The 22,511-nt window shown below is 36.0% G+C and overlaps 2 protein-coding genes across 6 annotated transcripts in view; one reads left to right on the top strand and one right to left on the bottom strand.

Annotated features, from left to right (window-relative positions):
* LOC131691448 (probable peroxisomal acyl-coenzyme A oxidase 1) overlaps window positions 1-22,511 on the top strand; it is a 60,195-nt gene that overhangs the window by 13,077 nt on the left and 24,607 nt on the right. The window contains exons 1-2 of one of the 4 annotated variants that reach the window (XM_058977847.1): window positions 6,015-6,185; window positions 6,411-6,631. The exons of 1 other annotated variant lie outside the window; for it this stretch is intronic. In XM_058977847.1, the coding sequence (XP_058833830.1) occupies window positions 6,508-6,631 (124 nt within the window). In that variant the 5' untranslated portion in view covers window positions 6,015-6,185; window positions 6,411-6,507. Of the gene's footprint in view, window positions 1-6,014; window positions 6,632-22,511 lie in introns of those variants that run through there. 2 more of the 4 variants (XM_058977846.1, XM_058977845.1) reach the window with 2 other exon arrangements.
* Window positions 2,176-3,712, bottom strand: LOC131691450 (small ribosomal subunit protein uS2m). 2 transcript variants are annotated; one of them, XM_058977850.1, is made up of 3 exons: window positions 3,518-3,712; window positions 3,410-3,466; window positions 2,176-3,354 (listed from the first exon to the last, which is right to left on the bottom strand). In XM_058977850.1, exons 1-3 carry the CDS (start codon window positions 3,552-3,554, stop codon window positions 2,726-2,728), a joined length of 723 nt encoding a protein of 240 aa, XP_058833833.1. In that variant the 5' UTR covers window positions 3,555-3,712; the 3' UTR covers window positions 2,176-2,725. The 2 variants fall into 2 exon arrangements, with proteins under 2 accessions (XP_058833833.1, XP_058833832.1); XM_058977849.1 differs by having other exon boundaries at window positions 2,176-3,357; window positions 3,518-3,710.

Below are 22,511 nucleotides of genomic sequence, written 5' to 3'. Positions count from 1 at the left end.
AATCAGCGCAAAAATCGAAGGTTTTCATTCAGTACAACAGCAGATTTTCACTTTTAGAAAAAACAGGCAACATTCTGGCCGAAAATTTTGAAACGGTGCACCTATATCGAAACGTTAGAAAACGTTCGATTTTTTAAATTGAATCATTACACTAACCTGTCTACAAATCACACAAATAACTTTTTTATTTTGTGCCATTCTACTTGAAAGCAACGATATTGTTCACAAGTGGCTCACTTACCATTCAACGCTCTTGACAAGCCACTTTCTGATGCTTGTAATAACAAAACTTCAATTTCATTCTTTGTCGATAAATTGATGGCCCTGAAAAGGGCCATTTGTTTGGGCAGTGTTCGGAATTTACTTGGAGCTGGTGTATTTGGTAACAGTTTTGGTGCCATCTAATGGCGTTTTCGTTTTTTCTTGGTGCTACACCGGTGTAGTGCAAAGAAAGAGATAGACTGATTACACCCAAGTTTGAATGAGTGTAGCACCGACTACACCGGTGTAGTGCACTGTCAAAAACGAATATGCCATAAGACGGCGTGCTTGACCAACTCTTCTGACAGCAGCAAACGGACGGCAGTTTGAATTTTGCGAGAGATGCTGCAAACGAACTGCTGCATGCCGATGCTGGAAACGAACTGAGCGTGAGCAACAGCATGCTGAGTTTTTATACCTAACTACAGCACAATGTAAGCTCGTCCTTTTTTGTGTTGTCCTCAATATGTGTTCCTCGAAGCTCCACCCCTTCGTTGGTCGACCATATATTTTTGATAAAGAACAAAATTGAAATTGTGTTTCCAATACGGAGATTATCGAACACATAGGGTAAAGAGAGTAATGTAATAAGGCACCTTGGTAAAATGTTTGAGAATTGAAACCTTTTTTGAATGCGCCTAGTAAAAATGTTTTCCACTTCACTCCAGTTTGTTTCTGACCATATTTGCAATTTGCGTACTGAAATAAATCATAATTTAGGGTTTAACCCAAATTGCTCCCCAGGGAGAAACAGTCCATGAAACAGAAAATGCAAACTTATTCTTTGAAATGAGTTTGGTGGCCCTGAAAAGGACCTTTTTTATAATGATACAAGTGAGTTCTACCATACAATGTGCGTCCCTGCCGCTACAGAGTATAGACGACATTCATTGAGATTTTGCACTTGGCGTGTTCAGTATAGGTCACGGCATCTCGGATGACATTTTCCTGCACACCATCAGCATTCGTAGATTAAATCGGAAATGCATTTTACATTACCACGACGAGCCAGACGCCGAATGGCGGATTTGGTGATTCCCTGGATTTTATCACGAAGAACCTTGCGATGACGCTTGGTAGGGAACGCAAACATGATACCGCTCATTGTACCGTCCGGACGAGCATGTTGCTCGTGTGGTAAGCGAGCACCCACTGATACAAAACAAGCTCGCGTGACCTGTATATATAACATTCCCGTATGTAATGAAACGCTTACATGCTCCTTTTTGACGGCTCTGCGTGGGATATGCTGGCAAATTGCGCATTTTCCTCGCTGTTTCCGAAGGATTTTCTAAAAATCCTTGTTTTGGTTTATTTATAGTAGTCGCACTAATTCCGAAATTTAATACGAACTACGTGCACAAATTTCCGATCAGATAGTGCAAAAATATTGCGATTTCGTCCAGTAGAACGGAAGATATTCGCATTTCAAATCTGGGAAAATTTCTCAACTGAAATTTTTGAAACGGGACCCCATATTGAAACGTTAGAAGTATTCTACTTCAAAATAGTTAAAAAAACACTTCCCTTCCGAAGCATATTGCATGTCACGTCACGCGCTTCCCCAACTGTCAATACGCGACATCATTTATGAACGGCCCCGTGGTGATAGCTTTAGAGCAGACAATCCAATGCAAAATAGGATTTTTTTGCGTTTGAACACCTTGTGTCATATCTTTGTTTGTTATACATGCTAAGAATACCAAATCATGTGCTGTGATGGCCGGAAGATTAGAGAAGCAATCCCCCTCTAGAGTCTGTGGTATGATAGAGTCCCGTACAGCGGAATGTGCTACACTGCCAAAAATGATGCTCTCTTCTTTGTTTATGGCACCCACAGTTTTTGCTGTAACTTTGAGTGACTTCAACCGAGTTACACAATAAATTAATATGGAGTGAATTGAAAACCTACTGTTTTGTGGTTAATAGTAGAAAAACTCTAGTAAGAGAACTGCGGAGAGAAAAACAGCATTTTTGGCAACGTATGCCCCGGCATTGTATGGCAACACGTCCAATGAAGGATAGGCAATGTTCGATTGGATTCGTTTTTGACAGCTAAACGCGAATCCAATCGATCCAAAATATAGTCTCCGCAGTTCTCTTTCTAGTTTTTCTAGTTAACAGCACTTTATTCATGCTACTATTCCATGCAATTTATTTTACATTGTTGCAAAAAAGTATAATAAACTGAATACAATGTCCTGTTTGGTTAATTGAAATATTTCACCATGATATTATTTTTCTCAACACTAATACTTTTCTTGCATGTTCTCCGAAAGAAGAATGTTTGTTTACTTTGCACGATAGGTAGCCATCTGACTGTTCGATATGTAGATTTGGCTTCACTAAGCGAGCCTTTATAACATAAACAACGACTTTGCCCCTCCTGTTTACTTAAAAAAACAATCGTTAGAGTTTTGAAAACTATTTTTTTATTGATACTAAAACATATCAATCGAATTTACTATTCACTGTCGAGAATGTTTTGCTTCCTTTTGGCCTTTCCGATCAAAATTGCATTTTTGAACAAGTTGCAATAAAGTTCAATTGCAGAAGGAGTATCGTCGTTGCCGGGTACGGGATATGTTATTAAATTAGGATTACAATTTGTATCAACAATTCCAATGGTTGGGATTGCCATTTTTGCTGAATCTTTGACAGCTGGGTGCATATCAAGAATTGTGTTTAACGTGTTGATAAAAATGCATAAATCTGGTAGTCTAGTAACGGCACCAAACTGTACAGTAGCGTTGGTAAAAACACCACGTCGCCAAAATCGGGTGTGGGAGTACTCACCACACTCGATCGCTGTTTTATCGACAATGTGGCCATTCTGCGGGCTACGACTGAAGAACAGTATTACGCCACCTCTGTACGCAATATGAGCAGTTATGTTTAATGCAAGTCGCAGATATTCAGCTGTTTTGTCAAGATCTAGAATGCAGTGCCCCAACCTGCGGCCGTACAAGTATCCTTTCATGTTGTTATGAAGAGTACCTTCTTTGTGTCCTAGGTGAACCTTCGCTTTGAACAGATCTTCCACGGTGAACATGCGATGAACTCCGAAATAGTCTGGGTTGTTAAGAACATCGTTTACTGAAATAAAATTTATCCAGTTTCAGATTTGCGACAAATATAACTGTTATACCTTTTTCAATAGTAGGTACTGCTGGTTCCGCAGCTGTTGAAAGTAATCGAACGTAAGCTGAAAATGAGGTTAGTGATGAAATATTTAACATATCAACCTGTGACTTACCACAGCTTTTGCGATTTACGAGTGATTTCAGCAGCATTATGAAGCCAACACCGACAGCAAGAATAAAAGAGAAATCGTTTATTTAGCTTTGGAATAATTCAATTTATATTCAGAATAAAAATTGACAAGCGAGCTAAAAGAATAACAAACTGTTTTGCACTTCTTAGAGCGTTTTTGCTTGACCCCGAAACGGAGTCATGTTCTAAATCCCAACTGCTGTCAGTTCATATATATTTTGACAGCAGTTGGGGCACTCAAAAAATAAATCACTTAAATTTTACGTGATTATTCACACAGATAAACTAATTTCTCTTCTCAAAATATATTATAGGTACTTGATTCTTATACATCACATCTGGCAATCATATAAAATCTATGTTAATAGCACCTTTAAGCCAAATTTACACTTATCCGATTCTGTGACGGGTCAGTACCGTGCACGAACACCAATATTCCTTTATGCACTTCAAATTTGTGCAAAGCCAAATTTACGATTCTATCACATTCGCCCGAAAGCCATCTACCCGAATGACAGTCGGGTTTATGACATTCGGGTAAATGGTCTATTCGGGTAAATGGTCCATTCTGGTAAATGGTTTTCGAGCGAACGTCATTCGGGTAAATGACTTTCGGGCGAATGTGATAGAACCCAAATTTACACCTATCCGATCCGACTCAGTGACGGTGCCATGCCGGAGAACTGTGAATACTCGCATTTAATTGTATAAAAGAATATTGGTGTCATCGGATAGTTGTAAATAGTGCTTTAACGGCCAATTTTTTCACTGGATGAAAACCGGTTTTCGCTGAAAACCAGTTTTCAGGTTGTTGGTGATGAATTAACCGTTTTTTATTCAAGTAAAGAAATTGGCCGTAAGTGAAACGAAGTTAACCAGCTTATGTGAATTTCATGTGTGAAAAACCAAACATAATAATTCGATTATGAACGCCGAAGTATTCGCAATAATATAAGTGATTGGACATGTCATTAATATCAACCAATTGAAACTAGTAGTCCTTGCCGATTCTCAGAGTAGCTGCCTTGCACTACTAAACAAATATAATGACGGAAATAATCTGATAATAAAGCTTTTTTTTTACTGAACCACTACAATAATTTTAAAGAATTAGTCACATAATTGATCCCGGCCTAGGTCTCGGGTCACGAATGTCTTTGTAAATGAAAGAGCAAATGCTGAAGCCAAATTAAGTATTCGAAAAACAATCCAGGAATACTATCCAATCACCCCAAGGTGACTGTTTTCCAAATTTTAAAGTTAAATTAATGTCTGAATGGAGCAGAGAATATATTCAATCACAGAGAACAGATATCCATGATCGAACAAAAATATTTAAAAAATGTGTGTAAACATTTGAATTAATATACGATAAAAACTAGCGCCGCCACACCAACCTATCCCAACTATCCGTCAACTCCATTCCGGAACCGGTTCGAAATCCTGAATGGATTCAGTATGGAAGACTCAAAGAAAACAACCGATTCCGACTCTATCGGTTCATGCAATTGAGCTGGAATTCATACTGGAAGTCCGAACCGGTTCCGGACTAGTTTGATTGGGTAGAGGAATAACCGCTGTCAATTCTGTCGAACTCAGCCACAAAAAACATGACAGTAGCGCACCTGGTTTGAATATCCCAACTACCTTCGAAACCGTTGGAGATTTTACACAAGTTGAATGCTGAAGATGGACGTCATTTCTCTGTGATTCAATTATCTAAAGATAAAGCAATTCAGCAATTCAAAATAATGAAAGATATCAAACTGAAACCATGATGCTGTACTTTACACGAAAGACAGACTGGTAAAATGCAACTTGACATTTGCAATACTTTCAACACACAAGCAAATCTTATTCACTTACTTTTTGATTGTATTAGGCATTCAGCAACTAGACAAAAATATCCCGTGCTCTGTGAAAATCAGAATTTGGGAATATATCGGCGTAACAGGTAATAATGTTTGAATCCATTTCATGTATTTCAAAATTGCCAATAAATGACTGTACGGTTGAATATCAATATGCACACACGATGAATCCAGTCAAATTGTTTTGTTCGCGTAACCGTCGTTTTAAACCTCAATTTAATTTAGCACTTGGCTAATCAAACAGGTCTGGGCGGTCTAATAAGGGAAAAAATGACGTTAAGCGGACCCTATAGACTTATCCAGCTGCGTTGGTATTGTGCCGTTTTGACGTTTAAATTGGGAGGAAAACAAATCATTTGCACTGCGAATTGGGAGGAAAACAAACCGCTTGTTGGCTTAAGGGGAGGGCGGTAGTATAAAAATGCGAGATCTCAGTGTGCGTATTTTAAACGTCAGATATCTCAATACGAGCAGAAATATGGCAAACAGTGTACTGCTAGCTTAAAGCCATGTAATAAGCGAGTTGTTCATTTTTGCTAGACGTGATCATTTTCGAACACTTCTGAATATATACATATGTACTAATTACTCGTAAGGCTTATGTGAATAGGTGTATGGAGTTCTTATTTTAGTGTGTAGTGATAGGAGTGGTTGCGTATTAACATCTGTAAACCATATCATTTGAGCTTTAAATTGTTTTATTTGCCAAAATTTTGGTAGAACGAAATATTCAAACCCACAGGAACACATTCAACTCGGACTGTGAAGTTTTATCAGTGTGTAGGTATGTACTTAACAGTTGCTGTTGAACGGTCAGCACGTACCCCACCGTGATGAGTGTTTATTACAGTCCAAAGGCCAATTATTGTGAACTCATTATCTGTAAAGTAATCTGTAGCGGTTAAAGCGCTTTGCAAATTTCCCTTACGTTCAGTCAGTTTAAATCTTTCATGAAATTACATACTAGTCTTAATATTTTTTTTAAAATTTTGGTAATCATAATAGTGAAAGCGTTGAGTGAAATTCTATTGGTGCAAAAAACAGAGGTCAGAAAAACATCTAGAAAAGTGCATACGTACAAAAGTTGGGTTACTGTATTACCATGCCGAGCAAAGCAGTGAATGAAGATCTTCAGAACGAAAGAAAAAAGTGCACATTCATCAATGATGAATTTACGCTTTGGTGGATCGGTGGAGAGACCAAACTAAAAGAAAAACATTTTCGAGGTGGGTATAAAAGACAAAAAAACATGTTAACGTAAAATAAATTTTCCAATTCAGGACTGTGTCATTGACAGTGTTGAAGTTTCAATGCTTATAAATTTAAAATCGTACACCGCTACGCGGAATGCTTATGTGCAATTTACCAGAGATGCCAGGTACATTTTTCAAATGTCTGCAATAATAATTTTAGAAGTCTGGGAATAACAAAAAATGTCAGGAAAGCTAGTGTAACCAAAAGCCTTTATTGAGATATCTGACGTTTAAAATACTCACACTGATATCTTACATTTTTATACTACCACCCTCCCCTCAAGCCCAGAAGCGGTTTGTTTTCCTCCCAATTCGCCGTGCAATCGATTTGTTTTCCTCCCAATTCAAACGTCAAAACGGCACAATACCAACGCAGCTGGATAAGTCTATATTCAAAAATCTGTAAATATCTGCAACCAAACTAAAAAATCTACAAATATCTGCGTCATCGAAAAAATCTGCAGCTTAGATTAAGACTTGTCTGCAAATCTGGCATCTCTACAATTTACACGTAATAATGTGTTCGTGGTATTTTATTTTTGTACCTAGATTTTTCTAGACAGCATAGGGAAGATATAGGGTAGACCACCCCTTAAGCACTATTTAGACCAAGGAGTTTTTATTCTCAGGTGATACGATCCTTAGAATACCTTAGAACTCTAAACACCTTGATTTAGACTCTCGGTGAAAATGAACGTGAATACCTTCCATTGTTCACGGTCGAGGACGTCGTGAACAGTTTCATCAGCGAACACCGATTTCACTGGCAGTTTACAGTTTGTCAGAATGCAATTTGGTATTTGAAGGTGAACGTTCACCGTGAACAGCATTTATATTCACCACTCCGCATCAATTCCGCCGTCGTCGCGTTTACACTCCCGGTGAACAAGTGAAATATCCACTGCGAACATATTTCACCGTGGAATATTTAAAATGATCGGGGAATATGAATATTTTTGCATTGATTCAATTATATTGAATAATTGTGCATGGATTCGCTAAGTATATTAATGTACTATCGTTTAGTTCCAGTTTCATCAATTTCTATGCACTAATATGTGAGATATTGGAAAAAACAATTTGGTGCGCATCGAGTTCACGTTCATTTTCACCGAGGGTGTAAATAGGCCTTTTAAAATGATCGGGGAATACGAATATTATTACATATATCAATTATTACACAATGTCAATAAATATATCGACAAGACTGCTTCAATCCATCAATCCCATTTAAATTCTACATATTCAATATTTTCAAGACGACTTTACACAATCAATATATTGATCAATATATGATTTATTGTCAATATTTCTGGTCATTTAGGGTCCGCTTAACTAATGTGTTCTAATGGGTGGGATGAATAAAGCTACTAAGATTAATTAAAGCATAGCAACCCTAATCATTGTCTTTGTACTAAGGTACTACAAAAGTTTTTTTATGGTGGTGGGGAGGGTAAATGTTTCGGATTTCAAGTGTGTGCATGCTGTAATTTTTCTAAATATCAACAAATGATTGGGCGACGGAGCTTTTTGTACATCTCTGGAAAAACATGATTTGCGGTGTTACCTGCCATTCAAAAACTACTTAACCGATTTCTTTCAAATTTTGCATACACATTCTACGTTAAAATACCATACCCCTACGTTGAGATTTTGCGATAATTTTTCATTTAAAGGGGTATTTACTCATAAAAGGCGTATTTTTTCGTGGAAAATAGTAATTTTATTTAAAATGAGTCAGTGGAGACCCGATTTTATCAGCGCCCGATTTTATCAGCCCCGAATCTACGATTTTGTCAGCTTTGGCCCGATTTTATTAGCTTTGTAAAATCGATAATAGGCTCTAGCAGACGAACCAAGTTGAATTTGAGTAAACCCTTTCTTGGGCATATATTTCTTATCTTAGAGATCCGAAAAATGCAAAAATAAAAATACAATTTTTTATTTTTTATTTTGTGCTGTCAGACTCCCTTAAGGGTAACTGAAAGTAAATAATCAGAAAAGGTTGCAAGGCTACATCTAAGGAACAAAGAAGAATATTTCAAGAGCTTCGGTTTATTAAAAAGACAGAAAAATATATGTCCCAATTTTATCAATGTCCCTGTTTTATCAGCTTAAAATTCGCCAAGAGGCTGATAAAACGGGTCTTTACTGCAATTGAACATTTATCTCGAAAACTCAACGTAGGGGTTAGGTATTTTTAACATAGAATGTGTATGCAAAGTTTGAATGAAATCGGTTAAGTAGTTTTGCAATGGCAGGTAACACCGCAAATCATGTTTTTTCCAGAGACGTTCTACAAAAAGCTTCGTCAACGAGTCGTTGATATTTTTGCCTAGAAAAAGTACAGCATGTTATTGAAATGATATACTATAATCAAATACAAATTTGTATTTGCTATTATGTACAAAAGTTTTGACCAATTCGCTTCACGCAAAGTTCTAAAAAAATCGCAAAAAAGCGTTTTTTTCACACTGAAACCCTTACCCCCTTTAAATCAACTTAAAGATAGCCAAATATGCACTCAAACTCATATTCATATAATTTTTGTGTGTTTCGGGGCCTCAACTGACATTTTCTCCCATGCCTCTAAAAAGTAATTTTTAAGGCCATACTGGTTAGAAACCGGATGATTTCGCATTTTTTCAAGTAGAATACTTCTAACGTTTCTATATTGAGGCCCCGTTTCAAGATCATCAGTCGAAATTTCACCTGATTTTTTCAATGTGAATTACCGGTTTACTGGTGTACAGAATATATAAAAAAAATATTTTTGCGCTATCTGATTGGAAATGTGCACAATTTTGCAACTAATTCCGTAGAATGTACGTTACTAAAAATAGCGAAAATAATGATTGTCGTGAAAGTAATTATCTGTGCAATGATTGGCCCGTACAATTCGACCAAGCAACGATGACAATGCATCCCAGGGATGCAAGGTCATATTTCTTAAAATCTGCGCGCAGCCTATGTAAAAATGTGTGCAAATTAAGGACTTAAATGAATGCTTTGCGTTTAAAGGGTACTAATAAACAAACAATTTGTGCAAATCTAGGTGTAGAAAGCGTACAAGTTGGTCTCGATACAAGAAGTGCTGACCTTTTTTTGGTTTTAGCTCGAGGCAAAATTTGAGCGCGAAGTCAAAGATTAAGAAATCTGTGCATTATAAAAGAAATCTTTGGAAATCTGTGCATTAAAACAAAAAAACTGCAAATTTGTGCAGTTTTAAAAATCTGTGCAGAACATTGAAAATCTATGAATCACTGATTAATCTGTACACCTAGCATCCCTGATACGTCCTATGACTGCCGCCAGGTACTGATAGCATTCCATTCCAATGATGCACTGGCATGCCAGTTTCATGCATACTCAGAAGATAAAATGATCACACATCACAGAATAAGCAGAATGCTCTTCTGTTGGAGCTGAATAAACGGATTTCAAGTGTATGCTGGCGATGGGGTGGTTTAGTGCGAGAGGACCGCGCTTTCTTGCACATTAAATCAAGAGTACTTATTCAAAAGGTCCTTTGGTGACATTGAGCTCGAACTGAAAAAAATGAGGCTGAAGTTTCATGGATCTAAAACAAATCCCTATTAGAGAACAAATATGTGTTTCGATGAAACAATTATGCCAATATAGTCTAAGGACTATGCTCTTTAGGTAAATAATATTAAAAACATGAAATGTTTAGTGCTAATGTAGTTTTTAAGCGCTTTAGAATGATGCGTCCTTTTGTAAATTATAGGACCTTTCACATAGGTCTTTTTTCGGGCTAAAGAATCATACGACGCTGCACATAAGGTTTTTTCAGCAAAGGTAGCTCTTCGAATATTGAATTTCGTCAAAGTTTTCGACAAAATGAGCACCGGAATACGAATGTTCTTCATTACTACACGCAGAAAAAAATGCTGTGAATTTAAAGAAAATTTGTATTAAAAACAAATAGTTTTTTGTTTGTTCTATGGCTTATGCAGATTTCTTGTTGAAACAACAATTATTTTTGTTAGTAACAAAACCAATTAATATTGTTGGCATTTTTGACAAGACCAGGCATCTAACTAAAAAAAGTTAATTCAACACAGATTTGGTGTTTAGTTCAAAGCAAATTTGCTAGTTTTGATAAAGTTAATTACTTAGAATCAAAAAAACAATACAGATAACATCAATAATAGGTTAAATATTTGAAAGCACAGTTTGGATTATTGAAATGGCTTGTCAAAACTATTCCAAACAATGAATATATTAGTTGAAATAAATACGATTTTTTTAAAATATTGGTAGGTATCTTATTTGATGTTCATTTCTTTGTTATTTTACAATGATTTTATTTAAACGATCGATGTTGCAGGTTCTAAAGCCCGTACCTGAAATTCCGAAGGTGTGTTCTGTAAGTCGTGTTGTTTGATCCAATCCTTATGAGAAATGGATGTCCTGCATATCTTCATATTTTACATCGATTCAGCAATTTGCACAGTGTAAAAATTATCAGGTTCAATATCTAGATGTTGTTTTATTCTGACCAAACTGTTTTTTCTCCGCTCAACAGTGTAAATAAAACAAATTTTGTTCGTTTTATAAGAAACGGAATCGAAAATAGCCTTTCCTTTGCCCGCCACTCAATAAACTTTAGCGTTGATTCAGTGGTAGAAGAAAATATAACGCATGCATTATTAAAATACTTACTTACCGAAATTTCCGAAATAATTAAGTACAGTAAACTTTGCTTCTGCTGCAGAAATCGGCTCCATTTCATGCGCGTCGATAAAACATTCTCCGCCAGAAGCAACTTTGCAGTGTCAAATGGAAAGCAACAATTTAATGAAGCATTGTTTTGAATCGACATAAAAATTGTTATTTTAAAAATTTAAGCAGTCGTACCGAAAAAGTGTTGTAATTGATATAAATGGTTTTATTTTTTATGACTAGCAATATATAAAATAAATTCAATAAAGTTCGTACAATTAAAAATAAACTTTTTTCTTTTCCTTTCCAAACATGACATATATTTGTTTCAAATAATTTTGTAGGTAGTATCAATATTTCTATTGCGTTTTGATATAAAGTTTTGGTTTTTCATTTTAACTATGACATATTCTTCTGCGTGTATGGTAAATAGTTGCACTGGATTTAACAGAAGTCTTGGGGGTAGGCGTAGCGTATTGGTAAATCGATTGCCTTGTACGCAGCGCACCTGGGTTCGAGTCCCGACCCCGCACATAGGGTTAGAAATTTTTCATAAGAGATTTTTCTAACCCGAAGAGGCGAATGACCTTAAGGTTAAAACCTCTATAATCGAAAAAAAAGAAGTCTTGCAGAAAAAAATGCGGGAAACTTTAGTTTATATTAACAAACCATTGGCTGGGAGTGGTTAAAACCAACGAATGGCATGTTACTTTAGAATAACTAAGCTTTCCAATTATCATTTAATTTATTATACTTTCTAAATTTAACTTCAAAAATAAGTCGCAGGAGCAGAAGAAAATAATTGATTTTATTTTGATGCTGCGGACTAGAGACGGGCGGGTACGGGTATTTTTACCCGATACCCGACCCGAACCCGTAGGAATCGGGGCGGGTTCGGGTTTTGTTATCACCGGGTACGGGTCGGGTCGGGTACATTCAAAAAATATTTATTCCGGGTACGGGTCGGGTCGGGTTTTTACGAAATATTTCGCATTTACCCGTATAAATATTTTTGAATGTTTGGGTGACCTTTTCCCGTCAACATCAAAAAGTGATAACTTATCCTCGTAGAAAAATATTAAAACAAGCGTTAAATTCTCATTTTGACATACAGTCGTCCTATAGGTCAGCGTGTATTGAATGAACGGGACTATCCATAGATTTTGAACTGGAAGTTGATAATCTAAATTTTGCTGTACCCTTAAACGGGGAAACAATGCTTTTTGTGAAGTTCCTCGAGCATTTTTTTATTAATGTTGTAAATTTCCTTCATCTTACCAACATTCAGAAAGAAAAACAAGTGTATGGGATGTATGTTTCTATCGACCTGTTTAAGGAAAATAGTCTAAATTAACACCAAACATAAAAATGTAGATTTTTTATGGTTTTATTGATAAAAACGTTAAGCGTTACTACAAAATTCCCTGGGCTTGGGTGATGAGCCTGATGGACGCGTACTCTTGCTTGGTCGATAAGAGTGGGAGATCCGAGCGAGTGCTGGTTCATTAATCTCTGAATCTCATGACTAATAATCATTCGATCGAGTGTTTTGGCGGACGGCTGATATGGATGTTTCTACTTTAAAATGGGGAACATACTGGTTCGGTTGTTCGAGGACTTATTTGATCTTGAGCATAGTGATCGAGTCAATCGATTCGGATCCATGGACTGTCATCTATAAGAGATGATCAGACTGAAGGTGTGTGTTTTTATCTCTTAAATCACTTTGTCGCTCTGGCTCGTGAAGATGGCGAGTAACACTCGTCTATAACGAATCAGATTCGCTGTTTTCAGAAACAGAGATGACAATCTCTTATGGATGGAACCTTCTCTTAAACATACTGTTCAGCCACTAGTTAATGCTCAACTAGATCAACTTAATAAACTGAAACACATAGTTTTTGAAGAAATCCAATCCACGTGAACCACATCGCCAAACACCTAAAAGTAGTTTAGATGCATGTAATATCTATTTCTTTATCGCTTTCGCAGGTTGATGGGATTGACAATATTGTAAACATCATCAAGCCACAATAGATTCAATAGAGTTATCTAAATATAAGGACCTTCGCTCTTTTTAGTTTCTATTTGCACCAAGTTCTACTACTACAGGTTAATTAGTTCTCAAGTTAATAATCCACCTATCATTATGACTACTAGGGATTTAATTTATATAAGAAATCCGCTTCAAGATGTTGATTACAATACGCCTCGATAGTGGTGTATTGAGGGGGCCGGGAGGGCTGATATGAGCCTTTTTTTTTGTTCTATACCTTTCCTCTATTTACCCTCTCATAGCCGACAATCAACCAGTAACAAATAGATAATTGAGAAAGGATGTGCTATGTGTGGTGGTTGGCTATTCAAGTATTGGTAGAGTTTGAAGTACTAATGTATGTCTTTCATGTGAAGATCATGAATTCAGTTGTGTCTTGTACCTATCTAATCTATTACGTCTCTCATATGTTGTCCTTTATTTCTTCTTTTCGAGTCTTATACTGCCATTCTACACCCGCCTTCAGCTGGGTCAGCAAAGATGGTGATAGTGAACGTCTTAACACTCACACATTCTCAAACGCGGTCTCAAGCGGGAACCTATAAAATTCCCTCGCGCACGCGATTACGAATCGATCACTTCCGGAAGTCTATCCTTCATCCTAGAAGCCTAGGTCCATGCCTTCAGCTGAACCAATTAAGAAAATACGCTCATACCTATTAGACAACATGGCGACATGACCGGAAACTCTAGTGATATGAGGTAACTCTCTCCCTGTCAGAATGTGATCCGTACACCGAAAACTAAAGATCAGAATGACGGTCCGCGAATATATGAATGGCCGTAGGGTTTCAAAATCGAATTTATACACACGAAGTCACATACACGCGAGCACACGCGACAAACACGTCAACATACCAACGCTTAAGTCCTTCGCGATCATCTACGTACACCTATGCCTGCGATCGCGTAAACTTGATAACACTCCGGCAATAGTGTGAACGTTTTAGTACTTACGAAGTTACAAACGCGATCTCAAACGCGAACCCGCTAACGCACGCGATCATGAATCGGTCACGTCCGGAAATCTTTAGCCTTCATTCTAGCAATTTAGGTCCATACATTCAGTTGGACTAATCAAAAAAATAAAGGTCATATCCACTAGACCACGCGTTCTACGGCGACATGATTGGGAACTCTTATGATATGGAAGAACCCACTTTCTTCTGGAATCTGAACCGTACACAAAAAATTAAGTATCAGATTCACGGTCCGCGCGCGGTCATTCTAGAACACACGCGAATATGCGAAATGAACTAGAATTTATCCGGGCGAAGTTACATACACGTTAGCACACGCGACATACATGCGATCGAACACGTTAACGTACAAATGCTTGAGCCATTCGCGATGATACACGCGATCGCGAGTCCCTACGCCCGCACATACCTGTACCGTACAATGAATATCACATTCAGAATCACGGCCCGCTACAATTGGCCTAAAGCAGTGTTTTAGTGGGCGACATTGCCTGTCTCGTCCGCAAATTGTAGTATGTGATTCTGACGGGGAGCCCTTCCGAGAATCTAGCTCTACAGCTCCAGTAGGACAACTCTCGAAAAAAAAAGTTTAGCGTTACTACAAAATTTATTGATACACAAGATTATTCCGATTAATCAAAAATAAGCAGATAAATTGTATCCCTTTTAAATTGTAAGATCACGTAATAAATTACAAAACAATCATGGATAGAAAGTGGGCGTGTTTAGAATGAAATTGATTTTTGTTTAGATGTTTTTGGAAGAATTTATCTTATCGAAAATTTACTGAAAGAAGCCCATATAAACTGAAATATACCCTGATTTTAATGTAAAATAGTTTCGTAAAAAATGTCCTCGCATGTCATGTCGCATGTCGCTCTATGTCAAATGTTGTTGCCGAGAGGAGTCTGGAACTGTGGCATTTCTGGTTTCGTGCACATGTAAAGATTTATGCCGAAAGATAAGCATTTCTGAACTCAATAAATTGATAGTCATTTTTAATGTAAAATCGTATACTGAATCCAGAATCCAAAAAGTCCAAAAATTTTACCGTAGAACAGTTTTCGACTTAGAGTGAAGAAATGAATTTCATCTTTAAAATAAAATGTAAGTTTGGTAAAGTACAAATATCTACGGTTAAAGTGCATCGACATGGAACATTATTATGTTAAAGTTAGGGTAATTGTATGTATTTTTGGTTGTCCGAGCATTCTGTTTTAATGCGACTAATAGCTCTGACCGTTTTTACGAGTTTGTTGAACTTTTTCTTATTTTTTCCTCGTTCCTCTAGAAAAATGAGTGCTTGGTCAAAATTTTGAGCAAGATAAAGCAATTTCAAAAATTATTTTTGAGGGAAACTGAAAGCTTGCTAACATCCAATGAAAATAAACACTTGTTTGTTTGAATCAGATGAAAATTGCGAAAGTTCTTTTTTTGTGAAATAGAAATTTTTTGAGTTTCTCAATTTATTGAACAGTCTCGAACTTTTCTAGGGCTCATAAAATATGAAGCGCTCAAAACTCTTTTAAAAAAAATGAATTTTGAGAGATTTTGAGCTGTGGTAATATTCACCAATAACAATAATTTTAGGCTCATTGAAGTGATAAGTGAACATTGAGAAACAAAAATATGCATAGTTAGCATACTTTCTTTTCCCGTTTATAAAAAAAATTCTGCGTGAATGATTGGTATACAATACTGCGTGTAATATTTATACGTGTTATACAGAAAATAACACTTTTATGAAACAAAATTCGTTGTAAACTCAACCCTCACACGTCATAAAGTTCATATCTTGAAAGTCAAGCTGCAGGACTATGTTTTGTGCAATGATAATACAAACTACATACGTCAAGTATTGTAAAACTAATTATTTGTAAAACTAATATTTTTTTCTTTCCTAGAACATCTAGTTGTTGGTACAAGACTCATTTTAGTTTTAACACCTGAAATGTGAAGTTCAAAATAGTTTGAAAAACTTAAAATATTTTGTAACTTACTCACGCACGTAACACTTCTGCAATATATTTTAATATAGAAGATTTGTGGATCAGTGCAGTGAAATCGATACGTCGTAAAAGCCTATGTGAATCCAGTATAATTTCAAATTACAAACTTCTAGCCGTTTTATTAAAACTGTTCTACTAAAAAAAATTTGAATTTCTTGATCGGATTCAGCACATTAATCTACATCGAAAATGGAGGTGATATATTGAAGTTCAGAATTTTATTATTATTTTGTTTACTAGTGTAATAATAGAAGATCCTTGGTCTAGTTCGCGGAAGGCGAAAGTTGGCGGAGTTTCTTTTTCTTTATTTGAATTTAGCTCATGACACTGTCTCATATTTTTTACCTCAAATTATATAAAATATGTTTTCATATATTGCATTTCATTTTGTTCTGTAAAATTAATGGATAACAGTTTTCGAACGTAATAAGCGAAATTTCTTTAAAAATTAAAATACCGCTATGTAGCCTTGGGCTCGCCTACTCCTTCGAATCAAGTAGATTAAATTTGATTAAAAATCGGGATCGGGTCGGGCACGGTTTTTAATTTTTTTTAATGCGGGTGCGGGTCGGGTTTGGGTCGGGTTCGGGTCGGGTACGGGTCGGATTCGGATTCTTTTTCATGCCCGGGTACGGGTCGGGTTCGGGTTTTGCATTTTTATAAAATCCGGGTACGGGTCGGGTTCGGGTAAGCTTACAAAAATAATATTCGGGTTCAGGTCGGGTCCGGGTACGAAAAATCTCATACCCGCCCATCTCTACTGCGGACGTTTTTACTAGGTACCTATGTGCAGTGGGAAAAACATAGAATGAAATGAATCTTGCGTCGTTTTTGCATGGCGCCTATGAACAGTTGCAGAGGTTTTGAAATGTTTCACGCATAGGGGAATTATGGTTAAAACCGACACCTTAAGCTTAACACTTTTTCTAAGTTGCCACAAAACCAATAAAATTATAATTTTTATGTAGAATTCTTCTTCAGAAAATTCTTAACAAGACTTAATTTTTTCAGCGCTTCAAAAATTTCATTAAAAATTATTGGTTGTAAAACTTGGAAAACAAAGTGTGGCGTGCGATCACATAGCAAATTGCGATTCAAACCGATACTCCGATGAACGCAAAAAAGGTAAAAATTTAGCTAAAATGTCTCTCAAACAACTTAAATTTGCAGTTCTAGGTCACCGACGGCCAACCAAACTTTCGTTGACTGCAGATATATCAGAAAAGTCGAGTTTTTATGTTATCTCGAAATTTTTTTTTTATGAAAATCGACTTTTTGGGACTTTGCCGATTTCGCACCTTTTTTCAGTTTTATATTAATGTAGCTGTTTTTTCTTTTACAAAATTTTAGAACTCGAATAATGATTTCTTTTCTTATATATAGTTGTCATGTCGCGTGTATAATAAAAATGTTATATATACAATGAATATAAACAACGCAAAAATTCTCGTGTTCATTATTGAGAAAGGCACAATTGCACCGCTAGGTGGATTAAAACAGGTTTTTATAAAAGCAATTAAAAATATTGAATTTCCCAAACTCGTCTTCAGTGCACCTAGTTGATCATAGGAAAGGCCGATAATAATAGATACTGCAAAATGTGGTGATTTGAAATGCTTTTGTTCGGTTAAAACCTTAAAATCTACCAACGAAATTTAACATCCAGGCGAATATGAACGCTGCTGTCGTATGTTTTGTTTATTTTTATGACAATCGGCGCACTAACGTAAATCCATTTCTTCTTCAAATGCTCTACATAAACGTACTAATAATAATGTGTCATCATGAAATGAATAAAAATTTGATTTCTAGGAAAAGTTGTGGGGTGTCGCTTTTACCCACAATGTCGTTTTTTCCCACAATTCCCCTAGGTCAATTTAAAAGGTCTCAAGTGCAAAATTTCAAAATATGATCATGAAAACTTTGCGACTTTTTATATAATGCTTGTTATTTTGATAAATATTGGGTATAATGAACCCTGGTTTTCGGTATTCGTTAGCTATGTTGTAATCTAATGCTGCGCTGCAAATAACTCAGTTTGTTTACATTTGTCACTAAGGACCATTTGAATCAGCACTCTTGAAATTATGTGTGGCATCAAGCGTGTTCAGATAAATTCACCACGGCGCGCGTTCCAGAGAGCACTGCGGTGTATAGGATAAGCAACCAATTTTGGACCGCAGTGAATACAGAATGTTCGCCATCATCATCACCGTGTGAGACATGCCGCTTTCAACATTCGTGTTTTCGGTAGTTTCGACGCTTTCCTTAGAAGAAGAAAATGAGTGTACTGTTGAGCACAGTGTTTTCCAAGATTTAGATAATGATGGTAGACTTTCAAATACAAAAAAGACTGCGACAGAATTAATTATGCATTGCCAAAATTTCAATAGGATGAAAAATCCAGCCAAAACGGCAGAAATTTATAAACGTTCGTCATTTTTGGTTATATTAGGAACTGAAACTAGCTGGGATGATAATGTAAAAAGTGAATAAAAGAAGTGAAGAAATTTTCGGCAGTGGTTTTAACGTATTCAGAGACGACCGAAATCTTCACGAATCTCAAAAGAAGTAGGGCGAGGGAGTTCTTGTGGGTGTTTCGGCCCAATTTAATTCAGAAATTCTATTCACAGTGAAGTCTAAGGAATTTGAACATGTGTTTAACTCACACATGTTCAAACATTGCCGGAGAAATGCACGTTTTTGCCTCTGTATGCTTCCCACCAGAGCATGCTAATATAACATCGTACGAAGCTTTTTTCCAAATTGCTGAGCAAATTTTATCTGAACTCCCAGCCGAGGTTAAAGTTCACATTTACGGAGACTTTAACCAACGAACGCAGATTTTATTCCGGACTCTGAAAACGAACATATTTTAATCCTAGTCGTGGGTGAAAACGAAACATTGCAGTATATTTTCGACAAAACTGCTAGCATAGGACTAAATGAAATAAATCATGTAAGAAATCGACAGAATTGCTATCTTGACCTTTTATTTACAAACGTTCAGGAAGACTTCTGTGTATCTGAATCTCTAACTCCTTTGTGGAAAAATGAAGCATTTCATACTGTCATTGAATTTTCCTTGTTTATCTATGAAATTCAAAAACCCAGCGATTGTGATTTTGCGGAAGTCTTTGACTATGACAATATCAGGCGGAAACTAAGTAGTGTCGACTGGCAAAATACCCTCAGAAATGAAGGAAATCGCCGTGGACGTATTTTACAAAATTAAACTCAAAAACGGAACAGCAGATCAAATCTTGTCCAAAAAATTTTTTCAACTACGTCAAAACTAAATTAAAATCAGATAATTTCCCATCAACAATGCACTTGGATGACAACGTACGTGGTAGCTCGGAAGAAATCTGCAACCTATTTGCAACATTCTTCCAAGAAATATATGCGACTTTTTCTGAACAAGACCGTGATCGCGATTATTTCGCTTTTCTTCCAGATTTTCCTATGTATATTAGTGTCAATCATGTCATAGTGGAAGACATTTTCAATGCTCTAAAACATTTAGATGCATCAAAAGGTTCTGGCCTTGATGGAATCCCACCATTATTTATGAAAAACCTAGCAACTGCCCCATGGTTCTGGCTGTTTAATATGTCTTTGCAATCTGGACAGTTTGCATGGAAAAAAAATTAGTGCCTATATATAAATCTGGCAAAAAATCTGACGTACGTAATTATCGTGGGGTAGCCATAATCTCCTGTATTTCGAAACTTCGATTCAATCATGAACGAAAAAATATTTCTTCAAATAAAAAAGCAGAGTTTCCAACCTCCAGCATGACTTCTTCAAAGGTCGTTCGACCTCAACAATCTTACTAGAATTTATTAATTATTCACTGATTGCAATGGATAATGGAAACTACGTGGAGGCACTTTATACAGACTTTAGTAAAGCATTTGATCGCATTGACATCCCAATGTTACTTTAAAATTCACAAAGATCGGCATTGAGCCTGATCTACTTACATGGTTAGAATCATATCTCTCCGAACGTCAGAAAATAATTAAATTTAAAGGAAAGCAATCTAATCCAATTAAAGTCACCTCAGGAGTTCCACAGGGCTCTCATTTAGGCCTTCTACTGTTTATTTTATACGTGATCGATATCTCCTTCATTCTCAAAAAACTGAAAATACTAATTTATGCGGAGGATATGAAACTTTATTTGGACATAAGAAATGCCGAGGATATTAATACATTTCAAAACGAAATACAAATTTTCCACATGTGGTGTCAAAAAAGCCTCTTACAATTGAACGTGAAAAAATGTAATTCAATAACCTTTAGTCGAAAACGACAAACACCGAATGTTGAGATTACCTTAGGAAATCAGACTGTAGTAAAATGTGAAAGAATTAGGGATTTAGGAGTTATATTAGATTCGAAATTAAATTTTATTGATCATTATAACACAATTATACACAAAGCTAACAACATGCTGAGTTTTATAAAACACTTTAGTTATCATTTTGAAGATCCTTATACAATAAAAACATTATATATTGCATATGTTAGGTCGATATTGGAATATTGTAGTATTATTTGGTGCCCTTTTTCAAGCAGACATGAAGAACGCATAGAATCGGTACAAAAACAGTTTTTATTATTTGCCCTTCGTAAATTAGGATGGACCGCATTCCCTCTGCCATCTTATGAAGCACGCTGCTTGCTTATCAATATTCAAACATTAAAGGAGCGTCGCGAATTTGCAATGCTATCATTCATTAATAATATCGTTTCGCATCGCATCAATTCAGCTGAAATTTTATCCAAATTGAACTTGTATGCACCTTTACGACAGCTACAAAATCGAACTATATTTTCAATAACTCCTTTTCGCACAAACTATGCAAAATATAGCCCCATAAATCGAATTATGTCTAATTACAATCACTATTGCGACTCAATTGATTTTACAATGTCTAAACTGAAACTAAAACAATATTTAATAAGCAAAAGAAATTCTAACGCGCAGGAGGATGATTCTGTAAAAGCCGAAATTGCTTCATATATGCTAAATTCACGAAATATACACATTAGTAATTAAGGAAATCTGTAGTCTACATCGATTGACAAAATAAATAAATAAATAAATAAATCACTATTCACGAAAACTGTCAATGGATGTTTTATACATTGACATAAACTCAAAAATGACATTTTTTCCAGGTTGAATTTTTCCCATTTCGGACTCTTCCACAATAATTTAGATAAAACATTACAAAGAAACCTTCTCAAACACGTAACATGCACAATACCAAATCAGCCAACTAATTGAATCAATAAAAAAATATAACAATTGTATATTTAAATCCAATTTGAAACCACCGGTTCCTCTCGGCTATCGTTGAAATATGAAACGTTTTCGGTGATATTTTTTCCCACTGGATTCTGTTTAATTTTAAACAATTAGAGATAAACTAATGATATTGAAACTTAATAGACAACCCAAGGAATGCCATTGTTGCATCAAACCAAACAAATAAGGAGAAACCTGGCAGTGCAAGAGGCATATACATTACCAGGGTCCAAACTATGTAGGGGTCCAAATTAGGTTGGTTACCCTACATTGAAGTGAGCGCTGGCATATCGTCGCTGTTGTGCTATCTTATGACAAACGCCGCCAAAATCTCTACAAAGTGGCGTTTACAGAATTTTACTGTTACTGAGATATAGCGAGTAACGTGCTGAGAAATTTCTAATTTTTTGCTTCAAATGACTGTGTCTGGGGGTTGGCTCAAATTATTTTTATGTATCAGATGTTTTTATATGTAAAACTATCTGATAAACACAATGGCATAATCATTTTCGAAACAAAAATGCACGAACTGTGAGAAAAATGCAATTTAAGTTTTAAATTGGTAATATAGCATATTTGGCAACACTGTAACCAAAAATAACTATTTTTTCTAGATTCCCTGACTCATTTCTTTCAAAATGCATCTCACCGATTGTTTATAGACCAAATGAAGCCAAAGATATGAATAAAAGTTAATAATTGATGATTTTTTTCTATGTTAAATTTTCCATGCACGATTATAACACGCCATACAAATTTTGTCATCAATACACACCTATGACACGTGTGAGACCGACTTTTGT

This window comes from Topomyia yanbarensis, chromosome 3 (assembly GCF_030247195.1).
Source record: "Topomyia yanbarensis strain Yona2022 chromosome 3, ASM3024719v1, whole genome shotgun sequence".
Lineage (NCBI taxonomy): Eukaryota > Metazoa > Arthropoda > Insecta > Diptera > Culicidae > Topomyia > Topomyia yanbarensis.
This window is presented reverse-complemented; position numbering and strand designations above follow the sequence as displayed.